At 44.4% G+C, this 19,912-nt stretch overlaps 1 protein-coding gene across 25 annotated transcripts in view; it reads right to left on the bottom strand.

The window, feature by feature from the left end:
* CAMK2G (calcium/calmodulin dependent protein kinase II gamma) overlaps nucleotides 1-19,912 on the bottom strand; it is a 361,588-nt gene that overhangs the window by 136,470 nt on the left and 205,206 nt on the right. For all 25 annotated transcript variants that reach the window (XM_077454530.1, XM_077454505.1, XM_077454508.1 and 22 more), the window contains exon 4: nucleotides 7,715-7,769. In XM_077454530.1, coding sequence (XP_077310656.1) covers nucleotides 7,715-7,769 — 55 coding nt within the window. The remainder of the gene's footprint in view (nucleotides 1-7,714; nucleotides 7,770-19,912) is intronic.

Genomic DNA, 19,912 nt, shown 5'->3' with positions numbered 1-19,912 from the left:
ACATCTGTGCATCCTTGTGCCAGGAAAAGACAGCCCTGCACTGTGTGAGCATGACATCTGCCCACGTAAAGAAGGCCAGATAGGAGACTTTTCTGGCAACATGTGAAAATGGTGAAGCCATCACTATGATTCTGCACTGTTCCACCTATATAAATATAAGCCTTAAAGCGGACCTTTTCCTGAAGAAAAAAAAAATTCACCAAGCTAATCCCGCCTCCAGTTTACTTTGGTGGTGGTGGGGGGTCGCGATCAGTTTCTTAAAAGGGTGATTTTTGGTCCAGTTTAGGTGCGAATTCAAGTAAAAATTTGCACCTGAACTAGTGAACAAAAAATTGGACTAAGGACTGCAAGCCACAGCCGGATATATGTGTAAACCTAGACTAATGGCTGTCTACAGACAAAATAAAGTTTAGTAGGGCTTTCAAACTAAAAAAACACTCCAATTAAATTCTAAAGGACGATAGATGAATGTTAGCACACCTCTACAAAATCCTTTTTTTAAATTTGCAAATGTCTGCAGATTTCTGACAATGGGAATTACTCTGCAACAACATTTTCATTTTTTGTGGACAAACCTGATACCATTTAAGCTTTGGAGACAAAATGTAATAGGGGAGGGATGTCAATTTTTTTACCAAGAGGATGTGCTATCATTTATGGATGACCCATAAGACCACAAATTTGACATCTTTATTTGCCAACTGATCTAGGGAAGACAAGGGAAAGATTGAGGGTTAAGATTAAACATTTTAACATCAAATCCCTATGTCCCTATGTGAATCTCTCTTGCATATGAAAGGGAAAATATACTAAAATGAAAGCAGCCAGAATCTGGAGCAGCTTTGAAAGTGAAAGACAGAAGCGGATTGGTTGCCATGCTTCACCAGTCTTAATAAATTCCCAATATATTATCTTAAAGATTAGGAAATTACAGAACCTGCATGCTGTCCACACACACAATCACAAGTAGTATTTGTAAGTGTCATCACCAAAGCATATTTATTGATAACCTATTAAACCATGTAAACTGTTCTGTTTTACTAATTCCGACACAATTTCATCTCCCTCCTGAGATACGTAATATGCTATTCATCAATTAGGTTGGGGGGAGGGCGGCTGGTGTGCACTGGTATAAACGTATCCAAAGTGCAGCCATGAACAATGAAAATTAATAACTTGGTTTGATTACATAAATATAAAACTGACAGAAGGAGGTTATGAAGAGAAAGTGATTTATTCACAGAGCACGTTTTAACCAAGAACAATGCAATCTGAATTTGGACACCTTTAATTATGCTATTGTCTGAGACTTATGTCCTGAGATATAATGAACCTGGTCTGTTAACAAAAGCATTATTAGGAATTATGACATACAGTGTTTTATTTAATAACACAACACTTACAACTATCCAGAGAAACTAATAGTATTATGGAATTGCAGTGTACAGAAAGAAATGCTCATTCTAGGTGAAGCTGGCTTCTGAGGAGTTACTGAACATAGTGAAAGGCCATCTACATGATGCCAATAAGTCTATAGTGCTTGCTAAGATTTCCACCCATTTCCCAAGGTGCCTCAGTAATAGGAAGTGACGAGGAACCTCTACAGTGGGGTCACTAGAAGAGAGATCTTTACAAAAGGGGCTACAGATTAATGTCCAGTTGATAAACAGTAGGTTCTCATTATTCCTCCAGGAGCTTTCCACAGGGTCTGAGGCAGGAATCTTCAAACTGCTATAAACCTACACAACCAACCCACACATGTTGTAAAGGCTTAAAAAAATGGCTTTAAACACGGACAGCCAAGTGGTAAAAAGGACCCACCACACACAAATTATAGCTGCAGATAAGCCTACCTTCAACCTTAATGGGAGGTTGTGTGGGGTTTACAGTATTATACAAGATTTATATAGCGCCAACAGTTTGCACAGCTCTTTACAACATGAGGGCAGATAGTAGTTACAATACAATTCAATACAGGAAGAATCAGAAAGACCTGCTCGTTAGAGCGTACAATCTGGGAGGGGGGTCAAGTGATACAAAAGGTAATAAATGTGGGGGATGAGATGATGGTGAAATAAAAGTACAGTTGTTAGGTGTAAAGGTGGAATAGGATTCTCTGAAGAGGGTGGTTTTTAAAGATAAAAGCAAACCGAGTAGGGGATAATTAGACAGATTGGTGTATGGAGTTACATAGGATGGGAGAGGCTCTGAAAAAGTCATGGAGGCGAGCATGGGAGGTGGTGATGAGGGAGCTAAAGAGCAGGAGGTCTTGGGAGGAAGAGAACGATTCAGCTGGCATTTTGAGACTAGGTTAGTGATGTAGCTGGGGGCTGAATTGTGGATGGCTTTGTAAGTTGTTGCTAGTATTTTGATTTTAATTTGTTGGGTGAGCAGGAGCCAGTGGAGGGATTGACAGAGAGCAGTAGAAGACATGGTGCGGTTTGTAAGGTGGATGAGCCTGGCAATAGCATTCATGATGGACCAAAGGGGGGATATCCTATGTAAAGTTAAGCCGATAAGAAGGAAGTTACAGTAATCAAGGCATGAAATGACTAGGGAGTGAACTATGAGCTTTGTGGGTCATTGGTTAGACAGGGACATATTTTGGAGATGTTGTGGAGGTTGAGGTGGCAAGATTTGGACAGTGATTGGATGTGGGGTTTAAAGGATAAATCAATGTTCAGGAATACACCTAGAACCTTGGCATGCGGGGACGGGTTGATAGTAGGAAAATCATTGGGGGACACTTGCACAATATATACACAACTTATAAACCCCAATTTGTTTCATAATAATTAGAGGTCGACCGATATATCGGCCGGCCGATATATCGGCCGATATTTGCCGTTTTTTAAATAATCGACATCGGCCGATTGTGCTGATAAAAAGCCGATTTAGATCTACAGCGGGACTTTGAAATGACTTCTGTATAGAAGTCAGTGTAAGTTGACTGAGTCGTCATAGCAACCCTTTCCTCCTCTCTGGGCAGACTGCCAAGAAAAGAACAGAAAGATACAATGTTTACACTTCAATGAATGAAGTCATCTCTGTGTGTAGAAGTTCTCAGTTTAACCATTTAAAGACTAAATCTTTTCTGACACTTGTTGCTTACAAGTAAAAATCCTGTATTTTCTGCCAGAAAATCACTTAGACCCCCCAAAAATTATATATATTTTTTTAGCAGAGATCCTAGGGAATAAAATAGCGGTTGTTGCAATATTTTATGTCACACAGCATTTGCACAGAGGTCTTTCAAATGCATTTTTTTGGAAAAAAAATACACCATTTAACCAGTTGCCGACCGCCGCACGCCGATGTACGTCGGTACAATGGCACGGGCAGGCATAAGGACATACATGTACGTCCCTTGCCTCCCGCGGGTCGGGGGCCCGATCGGGCCCCCGCCCGGTGCCTGCGGCGGTCGGTATTCGTTCGGGAGCGATCCCGGACGAGGGGACGGCCATTCATTCATGGCCACCCCCTCGCGATCGCTCCCGACGAATAGAAATCCCCGGTGACATCACTTCCTCTCCTGTAATGTAAACACAGGAGAGGAAGTGATGTATTCTCTCCTCCGTGTCGGTATTTTTCGTTCCGACACGGAGGAGAGCGGATCAGTAAGTTGCACCAACACTCACACACACAGTAGAACATGCCAGGCACACTCACACCCCCCCTTTACCCCCCGATCACCCCCCCAATTACCCCTGCCCCCCAGTCACAGTGACACCAATGTCATTTTTTTTTTTTTTTTTTTTTGCATTGGTGTCATTTGTGACTGTAATAACTGTTAGGGCAGTTAGAGTTAGCCCCCTTTAGTTCTAATGTACCCCCCTAACCCCCCCAATAAAGGTTTAACCCCGTGATCACCCCCCGTCGCCAGTGTCACTAAGGCTGGGTTCACATTGCAGCGGTTTATGAGAACGAATGTGATTCGCACCGCACTGCAGTGCAAATCACATCCGATCTCTGTGCGATTCGAGTTCAGCCATTCGCCGCACCCGCCGCAAATTCGCACGGGACCCTTTTTTTGGCCCGCAGCAGAATCGGATCGCATGGGTGTTCACACCATGCGATCCGAGTTTGCAGATCGCACTGCGATATGCGAACTGATCTGGGGGTGTCAGTAACATTTCACTGACACTCCCAGCAGTTCGCATAGGGCAGTGTGAACTGCCGCCGGGAGGCATGCGATGCGGGAACCCGCCGCGGATTCGCGGCGTTTCCGCATCGCTCCAGTGTGAACCCAGCCTAATAAGCGATCATTTTTCTGATCGCCGTATTAGTGTCACAGGTGACGCTAGTTAGGCAGGTAGGTATTTAGGTTCGCCGCAGCTTTTTATAGCGCCAGGGACCCCCATATACTACCGCATAAAGCCCCCTGATTGCCCCCTAGTTAACCCTTTCACCAGTGATCACCATATAACTGTTACAGGTGACGCTGGTTGGTTAGTTATTTTTTTATAGTTTCAGGGCACCCGCCATTTATTACCTAATAAAGGTTTAACCCCCTGATCACCCGGCGGGTGTCATTTGTGACTAATAACTGTTAAGGCAGTTAGGGTTAGCCCCCTTTAGTTCTAAGGTACCCCCCTAACCCCCCCAATAAAGGTTTAACCCCGTGATCACCCCCCGTCGCCAGTGTCACTAAGGCTGGGTTCACATTGCAGCGGTTTATGAGAACGGATGTGATTCGCACCGCACTGCAGTGCAAATCACATCCGATCTCTGTGCGATTCGAGTTCAGCCATTCGCCGCACCCGCCGCACCCGCCGCAAATTCGCACGGGACCCTTTTTTTGGCCCGCAGCAGAATCGGATCGCATGGGTGTTCACACCATGCGATCCGAGTTTGCAGATCGCACTGCGATATGCGAACTGATCTGGGGGTGTCAGTAACATTTCACTGACACTCCCAGCAGTTCGCATAGGGCAGTGTGAACTGCCGCCGGGAGGCATGCGATGCGGGAACCCGCCGCGCATTCGTGGCGTTCCCGCATCGCTCCAGTGTGAACCCAGCCTAATAAGCGATCGTTTTTCTGATCGCTGTATTAGTGTCACAGGTGACGCTAGTTAGGCAGGTAGGTATTTAGGTTCGCTGCAGCTTTTTATAGCGCCAGGGACCCCCATATACTACCGCATAAAGCCCCCTAATTGCCCCCTAGTTAACCCTTTCACCAGTGATCACCATATAACTGTTACAGGTGACGCTGGTTGGTTAGTTATTTTTTTATAGTTTCAGGGCACCCGCCATTTATTACCTAGTCTCACTAGTGTACCCCTAAATTTAGGGGTGTCTACTTTCCAAAATGGGGTCATTTGGGGGGGGTTTGTGCCATCTTGGCATTTTATGGCCTTCAAAACTGTAACGCCCTTAGAAAGCCTGAAGGCGGTGCTTGGTTTTCGGGGCCCCGTACGCGGCTAGGCTCCCAAAAAGTCCCACATATGTGGTATCCCCATACTCAGGAGAAGCAGCAGAATTTATTTTGGGGTGTCATTTCACATATGCCCATGGCATGCGTGAGCAATATATCATTTAGTGACAACTTTGTGAAAAAAAAAAAAAAAAAAAAAAAGTTTGTAATTTTCCCGCAACTTGTGGCAAAATATAAAATATTCCATGGACTCAACATGCCTCTCAGCAAATAGCTTGGGGTGTCTACTTTCTAAAATGGGGTCATTTGTGGGGGTTTTGTGCCATCTTGGCATTTTATGGCCTTCAAAACTGTAATAGGTAGTGAGGAGTGAAATCAAAAAATTACGCCCTTAGAAAGCCTGAAGGAGGTGCTTGGTTTTCGGGGCCCCGTACGCGGCTAGGCTCCCAAAAAGTCCCACATATGTGGTATCCCCGTACTCAGGAGAAGCAGCAGAATTTATTTTGGGGTGTCATTTCACATATGCCCATGGCATGCATGAGCAATATATCATTTAGTGACAACTTTGTTAAAAAAAAAAAAAAAAAAAAAAGTTTGTAATTTTCCCGCAACTTGTGGCAAAATATAAAATATTCCATGAACTCAACATGCCTCTCAGCAAATAGCTTGGGGTGTCTACTTTCTAAAATGGGGTCATTTGTGGGGGTTTTGTGCCATCTTGGCATTTTATGGCCTTCAAAACTGTAATAGGTAGTGAGAAGTGAACTCAAAAATTTACGCCCTTAGAAAGCCTGAAGGCGGTGCTTGGTTTTCGGGGCCCCGTACGCGGCTAGGCTCCCAAAAAGTCCCACATATGTGGTATCCCCATACTCAGGAGAAGCAGCAGAATTTATTTTGGGGTGTCATTTCACATACGCCCATAGCATGTGTGAGCAATATATCATTTAGTGACAACTTTGTGTAAAAAAAAAAAAAAATTTTTTTTTTTGTCATTATTCAATCGCTTGAGGCAAAAAAATAAAATATTCAATGGGCTCAACATGCCTCTTATCAATTTCCTTAGGGGGTCTACTTTCCAAAATGGGGTCATTTGGGGGGGTTTTGTACTGCCCTGCCATTTTAGCACCTCAAGAAATGAGATAGGCAGTCGTAAACTAAAAGCTGCGTAAATTCCAGAAAACGTACCTTAGTTTGTAGATGTGACAACTTTTGCGCAAACCAATAAATATACAATTATTGACTTTTTTTTTACCAAAGACATGTGGCTGAATACATTTTGGCCTAAATGTATGACTAAAATTGAGTTTATTGGATTTTTCTAATAACAAAAAGTAGAAAATATCATTTTTTTTTAAAATTTGCGGTCTTTTTACGTTTATATCGCAAAAAATAAAAATCGCAGAGGCAATCAAATACCATCAAAAGAAAGCTCTATTTGTGGGAAGAAAAGGACGCAAATTTTGTTTGGGTACAACATTGCATGACCGCGCAATTACCAGTTAAAGCAGCGCAGTGCCAAAGTGTAAAAAGACCTCTGGTCATTTACCAGCAAAATGGTCCGGTCTGAAAGTGGTTAAAAAATAAAAATAGTTAGCCCATTTTTTTTTTTGACTACCTGTTTTTATTTAATATATAGGTTTTTTTTTTTTTTTTTTATCTAAATCATACATACAAGTAAACTGATTGGAGGTTTGATTTGTTTAATAAATGTTTAAGTGTAAGAAATTTTCTGTATCACTTATGAAGACTGCTTTCACACTGGAGCGGGCAGACGTTGATGGTAAAACGCAAGTTTTAGCGGCTCTTTACCATCATTTTAGCGGTGCTATTTGGCTGCTAGTGGGGCACATATAACCCAGCTAGCGGCCAAGGAAGAGGTTAAATGCGCCCATGAAGCACCGCTGCCAAATCGCATTGCATGCGCTTCGGCAGTGGTGCCCATTCATATCAATGGGCAGGAGTGGTGGAGGAGCGGTATACACCACTCCAAACGTGCTGCTTGCGGGACTTTTTTTTTAAGATCCTACCAGCGCATCGCCTCAGTGTGAAAGCACTCTGTCTTTCACGCAGACTGCAGGGGGGCCATTTTGCAGGCACTTTACAGGCGCTATTTTTAGCCCAAAAGCGCCTTAAAAAACGCCCCAGTGGGAAAGGTGTGTTAGATCAAGGGGGATTAAAAAAAAATAAATAAAATAAAATCGGCCTAACATATCGGCCCAAAAAAATCGGCATCATATATCGGCTATCGGCCGCCATGATTTCTAAATATCGGCTTCAGCATCGGCCAGAGAAAAACCCATATCGTTCGACCTCTAATAATAATCAAAGGAAAGTACTTACAGGTCAAAAACAAGATAATGAAAACCTTCTTCTGAAATACTTTCATGGAGGCGCACTGCAAAGGAAAGAAAAAAGATTTTAGCAAAGGCACTCATTCAAATATCGAGTATTATGAAGTAAAAGATGAACAGGAGGAACAATAAAATCACAAAGATTATGTAATCAGACTACCAGATGTCCAGTTTTGCACAAATACACTATGCATACAATTTTACGTGTTAAGCATTTGGCCAGTCTTCAGTGGCCTAAAAAAAAAAAAAAAAAAAAGCTAGGGAGGTCAATTAAAGGCATGGCTTTAGACTTGGGGGGGGGACTGTTCTCAGTAGTACCCCTAGAGAGCAAGGTAGGGCAATTCTCTAAATAAGGGGGACAGAGTCACAGGCTGACAAAATACAGTTGATGCTTGTACCAGGTACTCTGTATCCAAACTGGAGGTTTGACATTCGTGTTATCAAGAAGTGTCCTGAAGCCGCTGCTAAAAGAGATGACCGTCATATTTAAAGCAGAATGTCACCCAAAACAGGAAGTTCCGTATGTCTACCTCCTCCCCACCTCCTATAATTTTTTTGCATTGGTTTTGACAGGTAAAATCTTTTTTTTTTTTTTTTTGATAGAAAATTACTTAGAACCCCCCAAACATTACACATATATATATATATATATATATTTTAGTAGACCCTAGAGAATAAAATGGCGGTTGTTGCAATATTTTTTGTCACACTGTATTTGCGCAGCAGTCATTCAAATGCATTTTTTTTTAGGAACAAATGACACTTTAATGAATTAAAAAAAAAAAAACAGTAAAGTTAGCCCATTTTTTTTGTATAAAGTGAAAGATTTCATGCCGCGAGAATCATGTAAAAAATGGTGATCTTTTTATTCTAAGCAAAAAAAAAAAAATTGTGATTCTAATTTTGGCCAGAATCATGCAGCTCTTGCCTCTACCAAAATTTTTTGATTTTAGGGTGAAGAACCGATGCTGCATCTGTCCGTCGGCTCCAAGACTGAGAACAGAGCAATCAAACACCACTAATCGCTCGGTTCTCATCGCTCCCTGAGCAGAGTGCTAGCGACTGTCAAATATTGCAATGCCTCAGGGGCAGGTGTCAGTCTGGGGGATTGGGCATTCCTATGCAAGCTGTATCTGCATTTAGATTGTCCTGCTTAAAAACCACATCAGATATTGATGTCTCTATGATTAAAAGAGCTGACATTCAATGAATGAAAGGGGCAGGTTATGAGACAGTGATGCTGAATGTTCCCCAGCCAGAAAAGGAGGCAGGCTCTCTACCTATCTGCAGCTTCTAACGCACACTGGGAGAGGCTCATGGTGTGCAGTGAAATCACAGCAAGCAGTTTCAGTACAGGAGAGGAACCAGTATCACTGTGCAAGTAGCTTTAATCAAAAACCTTCCTTTTTGTATAAATGCATTTGAAAACTGACATACGGTACATCACTTTGTGCATGTAAACTTGCTCTGCATTTCATTTTGTTTAATGTTTTGGATAACTTCAATTTCTGTCTACAGGGCTTGGAAAAAAAAGCAGAAATAAACTGTGAAAAGGCACATTTGGGACAGGTTCACACTGCTGCAGTTCTTTGAAAACATTTTTATACTTTGTCTCCATTCAGAACATTCCTGCAATAAGGACCAGTGAGTGCTGCTCCTTCTCCTTATGCAGAGTGACTGGTGTGGAATCTGCCTGTAGATACAGACAGCTTGTAGTGTAGGGTCTCAACAGTTACAAGCATGACTCCCACAGGCAGAGAAATGATGGGACTTGCAGTTTCCGCAACAGTTGGAGGGCCGCCAGTTTGAGACCCCTGCTGTAGTGGGTAGAGATGTTGGGTCCCACCCACAGGTCTGATCTCAGTTATAGACCATATGCAGCACAGTGATGATGTCACTAGTAGTTATACAGCTTAATAGTTACATAGTTAGTATGGTTGAAAAAAACATAAAACAATTTCAACCCACAGAGGAAAAAAATATAAATAACACACACACACACACACACACACACACACACACACACACACACACACACACACACACAAACAGAAAACCTCCATATACACAGTTGATCCAGATGACGGCAAAAAACACCAGTAATGCATGATCCAATTTGCTCCAGAGAGGGAAAGAATTCCTGTCTGATCCCCCAAGAGGCAATTGGATAGTCCCTGGATCCATTTTACCCATTAATATTAGTATCCACTTATGTTTTGCGCACTTACGAAAAAGAATCCAGGCCTTTTCAATACTTGTTTGAAAAGGCATATGCCATACACAAAGCAAATAAGGAAACCTTTAGGGCCATTTAGGATTACATTTAAAGTATTACTAAACCCACAAACAGATATAATCACTCTGTATATGCAGTAAAGTATGCTGGTTATACTCATTGTGAAACCTAAGGGGTTAATCCTCTGCATTGTGTAAAAAGGCTGTTTGATCAAGTCTTCTTTGATCCTCCCCTTCTTCCACAGTCCCCAATCCGTCTCCTGGTAGTACAGTCTCTATGGAGTCACTCTGTACATGTTCAGTTTGGTGTGTATTGCTAGATTTTTTTTCTCTTGGGAGGGTACATGTGATCTGCACAGGACCAATCAGCACTGTCCAGACAGAAAGTCAGGGGTCATGCAGGCTCAAAGACAGAGGAGAATGAAAACTCCTCCTACAAGCTTTAACTAGTGCTCAGACAAACACTGATATAAGTCACAAGACTGCTATATACTGCTGATGAGAAAAGGTAGTGGGCAGTTTATATTTACTAAAATAATTGCATTTCCATGTTGTGTACTGTGGGAGACCAGCTATAGTGAATGCATGGTCCTGGGTTTAGGAACACTTTAGAGGGTAAAGGGATTGTAAACTTTTTTTTTTTTTTTTAAATAACAAACATGTCATACTTACCTCCACTGTGCAGTTTGTTTTGCACAGAGTGGCCCCGAACTGCCTCTTCTGGGGTCTCCCGGTGGCGCTGGTAGCTCCTCCCTGCATGAAGTGCCCACATTAGAGAAGGTTCTCCCAAGGTGGACATCCGTGCAGGCGCGTTTCCCAGTCCTGCTTCTGTGTCCATTCACACAGAATGCCGGACTCAGTCCCGCCCCCCGCGTCATTGGATTTGATTGACAGCAGCGGAAGCAAACGGCTGTGCTGCTATAAAGCTATCCAATCAAGAGCCAAGATAATGGGCAGAGAGGTACAGCTCGTCTCCGCTGTTGGAATGAATGGGCTCAGGTGAGTAAAACCGGGGGGTTGGGGGGCCGGTCAGTGTCAGAAGTTTTAGGATGCATTAAGGTAAGAAAACATGAGGGTTTGCAAACCCTTTAAAAAGAAAAAATAATTTAGAGTGCAACTTTAATATTGTTAAAACATATACTAGATTTTTGATAGGGTTTATATATACTTTAAATGATTACATTTAATTTCATGGAAGTCTTGAAGATAGTAACAAGGTCTGGTTAGAGGGGTAAATGAAGTGCATTTATAAGGAGAGAATTTGATGTCTCTGTATAGACTATACGCAATCTAGAAATAGTGTTAGCACTTTTCTTTATTTTCAATTTTTCCACTTAACGGTTTACAATTTTTTTAATCTTTACATAGCTATAAAATTCACAGACTGATTTATAGTCATATATTAATGGAAAGAGAGACTTACAACATGAACCATGAGAGCAAAGTGCAACAGAGTTGAAAGAGGAAATGGCTCCTTTTTGTATGAAATATGCTGTACGATCTATCTATCTTATTTTATATTTATATATATATATATATATATATATATATATATATACACATACATACATACATACATATATATATATATATATACACACACACACACACACACACACACATATATATTTAGTGCACAAGGTTTTCACTAGATGCCTTATCTATGCCATTGGTCTTGTAAAGACAACAGGTACACCACACTAAACAGAGAAGCAATTACATCTTATAAGGCTGTGAAGTTGTTAGGCTATTACTTGCAACAACTCCCCAGCGATTGGAGTATTGCTACTCAGTAGCAGTTAGTACCTATTTAGCATGCCATCCAATATTGATGGGTGTCACCCAAAAGGTGTAATCAACAACCAGAGCAGCTAATAAGTTGTTAAAGAGAGATAATTATCTAGCAGAGACACAGTTACATACTTGATCTAACACACTCGCTCTCATTGCAATTTTACAAATCTGACTTAACGCTGTCAAATGCCAAAATACAAGACTAGCATTCAGGAAGAGCAATTATGAAAACTGGATGTTACCGGCTAGAATCCTTACTAATCTACTAATGATGTTTTATTTTTATAGGGATTATCTTTGAATGAGAAGGACCTAAAATATTCTATCTATACTTTTATTTTTACAGCTTGGGAAAGCACATGAGCAAAATTATATGAAATCTATATGAAAATATACATTTTGGGTATGCCTACACATTTAAAAACCCTGTGTTGTGGTAGGACAGCCCATTCGTTTGAATGGGCCGTCTACTGCATCTAAATCCCGACAAAGACGTGCATGGTCCTTTTTTACTTTAGTACCATGCAATTTGTCTCAATTTCTCACTCACTTTGGCAAGGTGTGTTTGGGTGCATTTATGTTTAATCGTTTGCTTTTTTTTGTTATTAAAACTTTTTATTTTTGTGCAAGGATGAAAGAATTGTCCACCTCTGAGCTTCTCTCCTCCTTCGAGATGTTTTTTTTCAAGTTCATGAGAAACAAAACAGGAGGTCACATTACCAGTACCTCGAGCATCCTGAAAGTCCTTGTCCTCAAAATGGATTACCGTATATACTCGAGTATAAGCCGAGATTCTCAGCCTCTTTTTTGAGGCTGAAAGTGCCCCCCTCGGCTTATACTCGAGTCATCGCTGTCTGCCTGCTCGATCAGCGTATCGAGCAGACAGACAGCGGCCATTCTAACATTCAAACGCCGCGCCTCCGCCTTCGCCTGTGATAGGCGGAACACTGAATTTCCCAGCAGCCTGTGTTCCGCCTATCACGGACATCGTCTCATCCTCGTACTACGGACGAGGATGAGACGATGTCCGTGATAGGCGGAACACAGGCTGCTGGGAAATTCAGTGTTCCGCCTATCACAGGCGAAGGCGGAGGCGCGGCTTTTGAATTTTAGAATGGCCGCCGAGGCGCCGACGAAGAGCGGCGATCCTGGCAAGGCACGGGACGGAGGCAAGGCAAGGCATGGGACGGGACGGGACGGAGGCAAGGCACGACACGGGACGGAGGCAAGGCACGGCACGGGACGGAGGCAAGGCACGGCACGGGACGGAGGCAAGGAGGCAAGGCACGGGACGGAGGCAAGGAGGCAAGGCACGGGACGGAGGCTCGGGACACAGGTAGGCTGGACACACACACACAGGGATGGATGGATACACACAGGGATGGATGGAGACACACACACACAGGGATGGATGGATGGATGGAGACACACACACACAGGGATGGATGGATGGATGCAGACACACACACACAGGGATGGATGGATGGATGGAGACACACACACACAGGGATGGATGGATGGATGGACACACACACACACAGGGATGGATGGATGGATGGACACACACACACACAGGGATGGATGGATGGATGGACACACACACACACAGGGATGGATGAATGGATGGACACACACACACACAGGGATGGACGGACACACAGGGATGGACGGACACACAGGGATGGACGGACACACAGGGATGGACGGACACACACACACAGGGATGGACAGGCATGTCTCACCCTCGGCTTATACACGAGTCAATAAGTTTGCCAGTTTTTTTGGGGGTAAATTGGGGGCCTCGGCTTATATTCGGGTCGGCCTATACTCGAGTATATACGGTAATAGTACAGTAAAACCTTGGTTTGAGAGCATTTTGCAAGACAAGCAAAATTTAAAAATAAATTTTCACTTGATATACAAGTAGCGTCACGTTACAACTGAGTATAAAAAGAAGAGAGGCGCCTCTAAGTGTAGCAATATGGTTACATTTAATGAAGGTACAACATTTAGCAACATATTGCTACACTTAGAAGCGCCTCTCTTCTCTTTTATACTCTGTAGCTCCTGCTGGATTTTACTTCTATAATCCCCTTGTGGAAGGCTTCCATTTGTTAATGGATATTTTATAGTTACATAATCTGCTCATATTGCTATAATCTTTTTATATGGACTATAAACTGAAGGACTTATGAATAAATGGGTGTGGAAAGAAATATTTGAGTATCCATTATTTCTTATGGGAAATTAGCTTTGATATACAAGTGCTTTGGATTACAAGCATGTTTCCGGAACAAATTATGCTCGCAATACAAGGTTTTACTGTACATGGAGTCTTTAGGCAGAGTGACAATTCTGGGTTCCACCCACATCAGTATGTTCGTATATACAGCATATATCAATGACAGCAGCTACCTGTTTGACACAATATCTGACCGAAGCATAGACACCCCAGACATACTGTATTTAGAACAGTGTGACTGTTAAAGCTGTTGTGTACACAGGTTTTCTTCTGATCTGTGATGCAATTTAGAACACAGCATTTACATTTTGAACTGGATCTAATGGGACAGTGCTTGCTTGTATATACTGTTGAATTTGCTTAAAGCGGAGCTCTACCCAAAAGTGGAAGCTCCACTTGTCTACCTCTCCCCCCCCCCCCCCCCCCACTTCTGCTAGTAAATTTGGCACCTTTTGGAGGGAGAGTGGATACCTGGTTTTGACAGGTACCCACTCTCATTTTCGACTCAGTTTGCAGCAGCAAAGTGAGCTGAAAGTTCGACTCTCCCTCCTTCGCCCGGCAGTCAGCCTATATACTGAGCAATTTGTGCCTGCGCAGTAGGAAACCGTCTGTGAAGCTGCAAGGCTTCACTGCCTGCCTTCCTTAGCCGAGATGGTGGCATTAGCACCCTAGAGCCAATGCAAGAATTGGCTCTGGTGAGGACACTGTTGGATGCCTGGATAGGCAAGTGTGGAACACCTCTAAGTTTATCAGGGTATCCGACTGACGAATATGAACTATTGCACACCTTGCAAATAAAGGAAATCAGAAACATATTAGCAACTGAAACCGACCATAAAAACTGCTCTTGAATACAAACCAGTGCTTCATAGATTTATACAATTCGGCTGCATCTGACTTGACCCCCTACTCTATCCAAAAAAATAAATGTTTTGCTATACATATACTTTAAAATTAAAGCTCAGCGTCGCCTGCCTGCAGTGTGATGATGCCGATTCACTGTCCAATGAGCAAGCAGAAAGATGGCTGGATGCTGAAAAGCTGAACCTGACAACAGTGTAGCAAATGTGTGTGAATCACAAGACTAACTGATCAAAACCCCAAATCCTTTGACAGGTTAGAAAAGCCCACTAATGTATTTACGTCAGGTTTATATTTAGCTATTGGCCTGGAGTTAATCTTTAAAGTGGTATTAAATCCTTGTTAGGAAAAAAAAAAAAAATAGCAGCATACCACAAATACTCCCTTCTTTATTGCCCACTATAAGGTGGATATGCTGTGGTAATGAGTCCATCTGGAGCCCCAGCATTGTCACTCATCACTCAGCATTTTGTCATGTCAACACTCCTAGTGCACAGGGAAGCAAGAGTCCACATCACCACCTCCAAGGGTTTCGACTTGTAGACAAGACACACCTTCCCTTTATGTAAAACGTGAATAGAATTATACAGTCCAGGCGTATGAATTTAAGTGACCTTTCAGCGAGGTAAATAGTGCACGCTCCCTTACCAGAAATTTACAGAAGCACAGCTGAAAATAAATGAACAAGGAGCTGATCAGACACAGAAAAAAGTAGGTGCTCTGGGACAAAATGAGGACAAATACTTTAGAATTCCACTTCCCTTGGTCACCCTAAAGCAGTGGCCCCCAACTTTTTGGCACCAGGAACTTATTTTGTGGCAGCCAATTTTTCTAGGGACCGCAGGGTGGTGCATGAAGTCGGTCCTTAGCCGACCTTTACATAACAGTTCAACCTATCAAGCACTCCCACAGTCCTCAGTCTCCCCCCCTCCACATTACAGTCCTCTTTATATCTCCTTTACATTACAGTGCCCCTAGCAATCACAGCCCACTCCCCCATCACACTGGAACTTGCCTCCTGCTGTGTGGTACAGTTATTAACAGGCTATGGACCGGTAGCAATCAGCGGCCCAAGTGTTGGGGCTCCCTGCCATAAACCAAAACCTGAATCTGCAGTTAAGAGTTTCTTTAGCTTAAGTTCACACTAGAAACAAATTTGAATGCTGACGCAAACACGAAACAACGTACCTATATCGTTAATGTGCACTTTTGGTGCACTTAAAGTGGAAGTCCATGCTAAATCCAAAATCCCTGCATCTATAGACAACAGCGATCTAACACTAACCTCTCCATCCATGTAAAGAAAAAAACGAGTAACATACCTTTTTTGAAGCCGATCTGACTGAATCCCACACTGAGCTGTAAGCCACGACTTATCTGTGTAAGCGGGTGCAGAAGAGATGGAGGATGGAGCCCTATAGTAACGCTATGGGTGACGTCACTTCCCATTCTTTTCACAGACGTTATCCTCAGTGTGCTCTGCAGAGCTTCCAGCAGTGGAGATCGGGTCAGATTGGCTTCCAAAAAGGTATGTATACTCATCTTTTCTTTACAGGGATAGAGAGGTTAGTGTTAGATCCTTGGTGTCTATAGATGCAGGAATTTTAGATTTTGATTTCCACTTTAAGGCTCATTAACCACTTGCTGACCACCCCATGTACTGGGGAACGGCGGCTCCCATGGGCAGAACCACGTACCTGTACGTGATTTTGCCCTTCCAAGTCTGCGTGGACCCCTCCAATCGTTCCCGACAGAGGCAGATTGGCAATCTCTGTTCCGTGACAAGGGAAGAACACAGACCTCTGTTTTCTCACAGTGAAAACCTGCAGAGGTGATCAAATACCACCAAAAGAAAGCTCTATGTGTGGGGAAAACATTTTTATTTGGGTACAGCGTCACACGACAGCTCAACTGTCAGGTTTTTCTTTTTTATTAAGAGGGAAGTGTTTTTCCACCTCACTGATATTTGATAAATGCTTATCAAACGCCCTGTAAATAACACATGCACATTTACAGCACATTATCATAGACTTGAATGGAAAGACTCGCCAAGTTTCAACTCCTCCCGGACTCGAAATGTAGCTTAATTTTTGCTCCAAAGTGCAGCAAAACACTTTTTTCAAATGTTCAGCAAAAATGCACACTAAATGCCCGTTTCCAATGCCAATGTGAACATAAGGTCAAAGTCACAAAGCAATCCAGGCAAAAAAAAAAAAAATAACCCAGTTCAAATGAGATTCACCTAGTTCCAACTCAAAAATTCAGCCCATTGCAGTCAATTGGAGCACTTGTTTCCAGACTTTTAAAGTATTTTTGGTTTCGGTCTTTTCCAAGATAATGAATTTGACATTTTAGTTATCCACCCCTAAATTAGACACTCAGCCATCAAAAACTAGTACTACCCTCAAGAGCTCTTAAGCATTCTTTAAACAACCACAACATATGAATATAAATATATTTCTTTTTGCTGTTCTTTAAATCCAGGGAGTGCCCACAGTAAGAATCATTACAACATACTCCCATCACAGTACCATTAATGCACAAGTCACTTTAAAGGCTCGGTTCACACAGGGGCAACACGACGTGACTTGACTTGGACGCGACTTACAACACTACTCCAGGCCAGGCGACTTGCCGTGGCCAATCAGAGAATGAGCTCTCAGGGGGAACTCCTTTTGAGAGCTGATAATTCTCTGAGAGTCGCCTCTGTATAGACAGAGATCCGACTTGGAGGCGACCTCCATTGAAATCAATGGGTACCAGTCGCCTACAAGTCAGATTGAAGTAGTACAGGAACCTTTTCTGAAGTCGGAGCGACTTCAGTAGCGTGCATTAAGACGGCTCTCATTCACTTACATTGATTTCTACATGTTGTGCGTCCTGAGGTGACTTGGGGCGACTTGAAGTCTGATCTGAGTCGCCCCTGTGTGAACCGGCACTTACTATTTAAAGTGATGCAGAAAGTATTTTTTAGAAAACTAATGCCGCGTACACACGGTCAAACTGTATGACGTACTTAGTCTGGCGGAAAAGTATGCCAGACTGTCCGTCGGAATTTCCGAACGGGCTACTTGCCCACACACGGCACTTTTTGAGCGGACTAATACGGCGTACTAAGTCCGCCGTACTATCCGCCCTACTTTTGAAATCAACGGACTCGCCCACACACGTGGAGGAAAGTCCGCTCATTTCGAGCGCGTCTCCAGGTAGGCGGGGCCCGCGAAGGAGACGTCGCTGGCCCCGCCGCCTGGTATGGACTTAAAGGGGAACCCCAACGCTGAAAAAAAAATCGGCGTGGGGGTTCCCCCAAGTCCACAACAGACCCTTGTCCGAGCACGCTACCCGGCCAGCCAGGAAAGGGGGGCGAGCGAGCGCCCCCCCCTCCTGAGCCGTACAAGGCCGCGTGCCCTCAACATGGGGGGGTGCCCTGGGGAAGGGGGGGCCGCGCGGCCCCTCCACCCCAAAGCACCTTGTCCCCATGTTGATGAGGACAAGGGCCTCTTCCCGACAACCCTGGCCGTTGGTTGTCGGGGTCTGCGGGCGGGGAGCTTATCGGATTCCGGGAGCCCCCTTTAATAAGGGGGCCCCCGGATACCGGCCCCCCACCCTATGAGAATGAGTATGGGGTACAATGTACCCCTACCCATTCACCTGTTAAATAAAAGTACAAAAAAAAAACACAACACACAAGATAAAATACTTTATTGGACAGCTCCGGGGGGTCTTCCGTCTTCGGGGGTCTTCTCGCCGGACTCCTCCGCTATCTTCTTGTAGCTCTTTTGCTAGCGGAGGAGTCCGGCTTTCTTCCTCGCCGCCGGCCTCTTCTCCCGACTTCGGGGGTCTTGTCCCCCTCTTCAGTTCTTCTGCCGGGCCACCGCGCCTTCTTATAGCTCTTTTACAGGCGGTGGCCCGGTCTTCTGTCGCCGGCGCCTTCCGTTCTTCTTCTTCTTCTTCTCCTTCTCCTGGAGAAGTTGACTCGACGCTCTCTCCGGCCACAATGTATATATATAGGGACAAGGGGCGGTGTCACATGGCTTTATGTCACATGGGTTGGTGTCACATGGTGACCCCATCCCCTTACGATGTCATAGTCCCCATGTGACATCAACCCATGTGACATAAAGCCATGTGACACCGCCCCTTGTCCCTATATAAGTGGCCGCGCAGCGCGGCCCTGGCATTGTGGCCGGAGAGATCGTCGAGTCAACATCTCCTGGAGAAGAAGGAGAAGAAGAAGAACGGAAGGCGGCGGCGACAGAAGACCGGGCCACCGCCTGTAAAAGAGCTATAAGAAGGCGCGGTGGCCCAGCAGAAGAACCGAAGACCCCCGAAGTCGGGAGAAGAGGCCGGCGGCGAGGAAGAAAGCCGGACTCCTCCGCTAGCAAAAGAGCTACAAGAAGATAGCGGAGGAGTCCGGCGAGAAGACCCCCGAAGACGGAAGACCCCCGGAGCTGTGCAATAAAGTATTTTATCTCGTGTGTTGTGTTTTTTTTTTGTACTTTTATTTTACAGGTGAATGGGTAGGGGTACATTGTACCCCATACTCATTCACATAGGGTGGGGGGCCGGTATCCGGGGGCCCCCTTATTAAAGGGGGCTCCCGGATTCCGATAAGATGCCCGCAGACCCCGACAACCAACGGCCAGGGTTGTCGGGAAGAGGCCCTTGTCCTCATCAACATGGGGACAAGGTGCTTTGGGGTGGGGGGGCCGCGCGGCCCCCCCTTCCCCAGGGCACCCCCCCATGTTGAGGGCACGCGGCCTGGTACGGCTCAGGAGGGGGGGGCGCTCGCTCGCCCCCCTTTCCCGGCCGGCCGGGTAGCGTGCTCGGACAAGGGTCTGTTGTGGACTTGGGGGGGACCCCCACGCCGATTTTTTTTGGCGTTGGGGTTCCCCTTTAAGTCGATACCAGGCGGCGGGGCCAGCGACGTCTCCTTTGCGGGCCCTGCCTACCTGGATACCCGCTCGAAATGAGCGGACTTTTGTCCGGGCGGGAAAAGTCCGCTCATTTCAAAAGTACGGCGGACTGGCATACACACGGCCGGATTGTCCGCCG

This window comes from Lithobates pipiens, unplaced genomic scaffold (assembly GCF_037356315.1).
Source record: "Lithobates pipiens isolate NorthernLeopardFrog02 unplaced genomic scaffold, aLitPip1_a1.2 Scaffold_25, whole genome shotgun sequence".
Lineage (NCBI taxonomy): Eukaryota > Metazoa > Chordata > Amphibia > Anura > Ranidae > Lithobates > Lithobates pipiens.
Note: the sequence above shows the minus strand (reverse complement) of the source record. Positions and strands in the feature narration are given on the sequence as shown.